Below are 1,030 nucleotides of genomic sequence, written 5' to 3'. Positions count from 1 at the left end.
ATGCTCGAGAAGTTATTAATATCAATACCTCGACATCCAAACGCCCTCAAGTGAATCCCTCCCTGGTCATCTCTTTCTCCGATGATGATTACCATCATGTCCTCATCGAAGGTCACCAGGACACCCTTGTCATTACCACGTGTGTGGGAAACAACACAATTAAGAAAATGCTAGTCGATAATGATAGCTCCGTCGATGTCCTATATCATCATGCTTTCTCCCGAATGGACATCGGGGATCGAAGACTATAGAACTCTCGAATACCTTTGTATGGATTCACAGGGAATAAGGTCCATATGGTAGGAACTATCGACATGCCAGTACTTTTTGGCTCTCCAGCGTGCCAAGTTTGGAAGATGGTTAAGTTTTATGTGATCAACGCTTCCTCTAGTTTCAACGCCATATTAGGGCGAACAACAATCACCGCACTCCGAGCTATAACGTCTATCTCCCACTTAAAAATGAAATTCCCCACAAACTTCGGCGTAGGAGAAATGACCGGTGACCGGGCATCAGCAGGACAGTGCTACTTAACCATAGTATCTTCAAGAAAAAAGACGAATGAGGAATTAGAGGTCAATCAAGTGCTCGACATCGACCCCAGAGCCCTCGTTGATCCACCCACCAGCAACTCTTGCTCTCCTGTCGAAGAAACCGAAGAAATTGAAGTATTTGAAGGAAACTCTGAGAAAACTACAAGGATTGGCAAAAATCTCCCTGAGCTATTAAAGAAAGATATCACGTGCCTTATTCATGAGTTCTCTAACATCTTCGCCTAGGATCCCAAAGACATGCCCGAAATTCCTGAGGTCGTTGCTCGACACTCTTTACACATCAGCAAAAACATCAGGCCAGTGAGGCAAAAACACCGCACATTTTTTGTCGAGTAAAGAACAACCATCGACCAAGAGATCGACAGATTACTCGAGGCCGGTTTCATCGAGCCGGTACAATTCCCCACATGGATCTCGAATATGGTCATAGTCAAGAAGAGTAATGGGAAGCGGAGAATGTGCATCGATTACTCAGA

General features: G+C 44.8%; 1 protein-coding gene across 1 annotated transcript; it reads left to right on the top strand.

The window, feature by feature from the left end:
- Window positions 1-296: 296 nt before the first annotated feature.
- On the top strand, window positions 297-779 carry LOC141665054 (uncharacterized). Its single transcript, XM_074471036.1, has one exon. It carries the CDS (start codon window positions 297-299, stop codon window positions 777-779), a length of 483 nt encoding a protein of 160 aa, XP_074327137.1.
- Window positions 780-1,030: the final 251 nt, after the last annotated feature.

This window comes from Apium graveolens, chromosome 6, assembly GCF_009905375.1.
Source record: "Apium graveolens cultivar Ventura chromosome 6, ASM990537v1, whole genome shotgun sequence".
Lineage (NCBI taxonomy): Eukaryota > Viridiplantae > Streptophyta > Magnoliopsida > Apiales > Apiaceae > Apium > Apium graveolens.
This window is presented reverse-complemented; position numbering and strand designations above follow the sequence as displayed.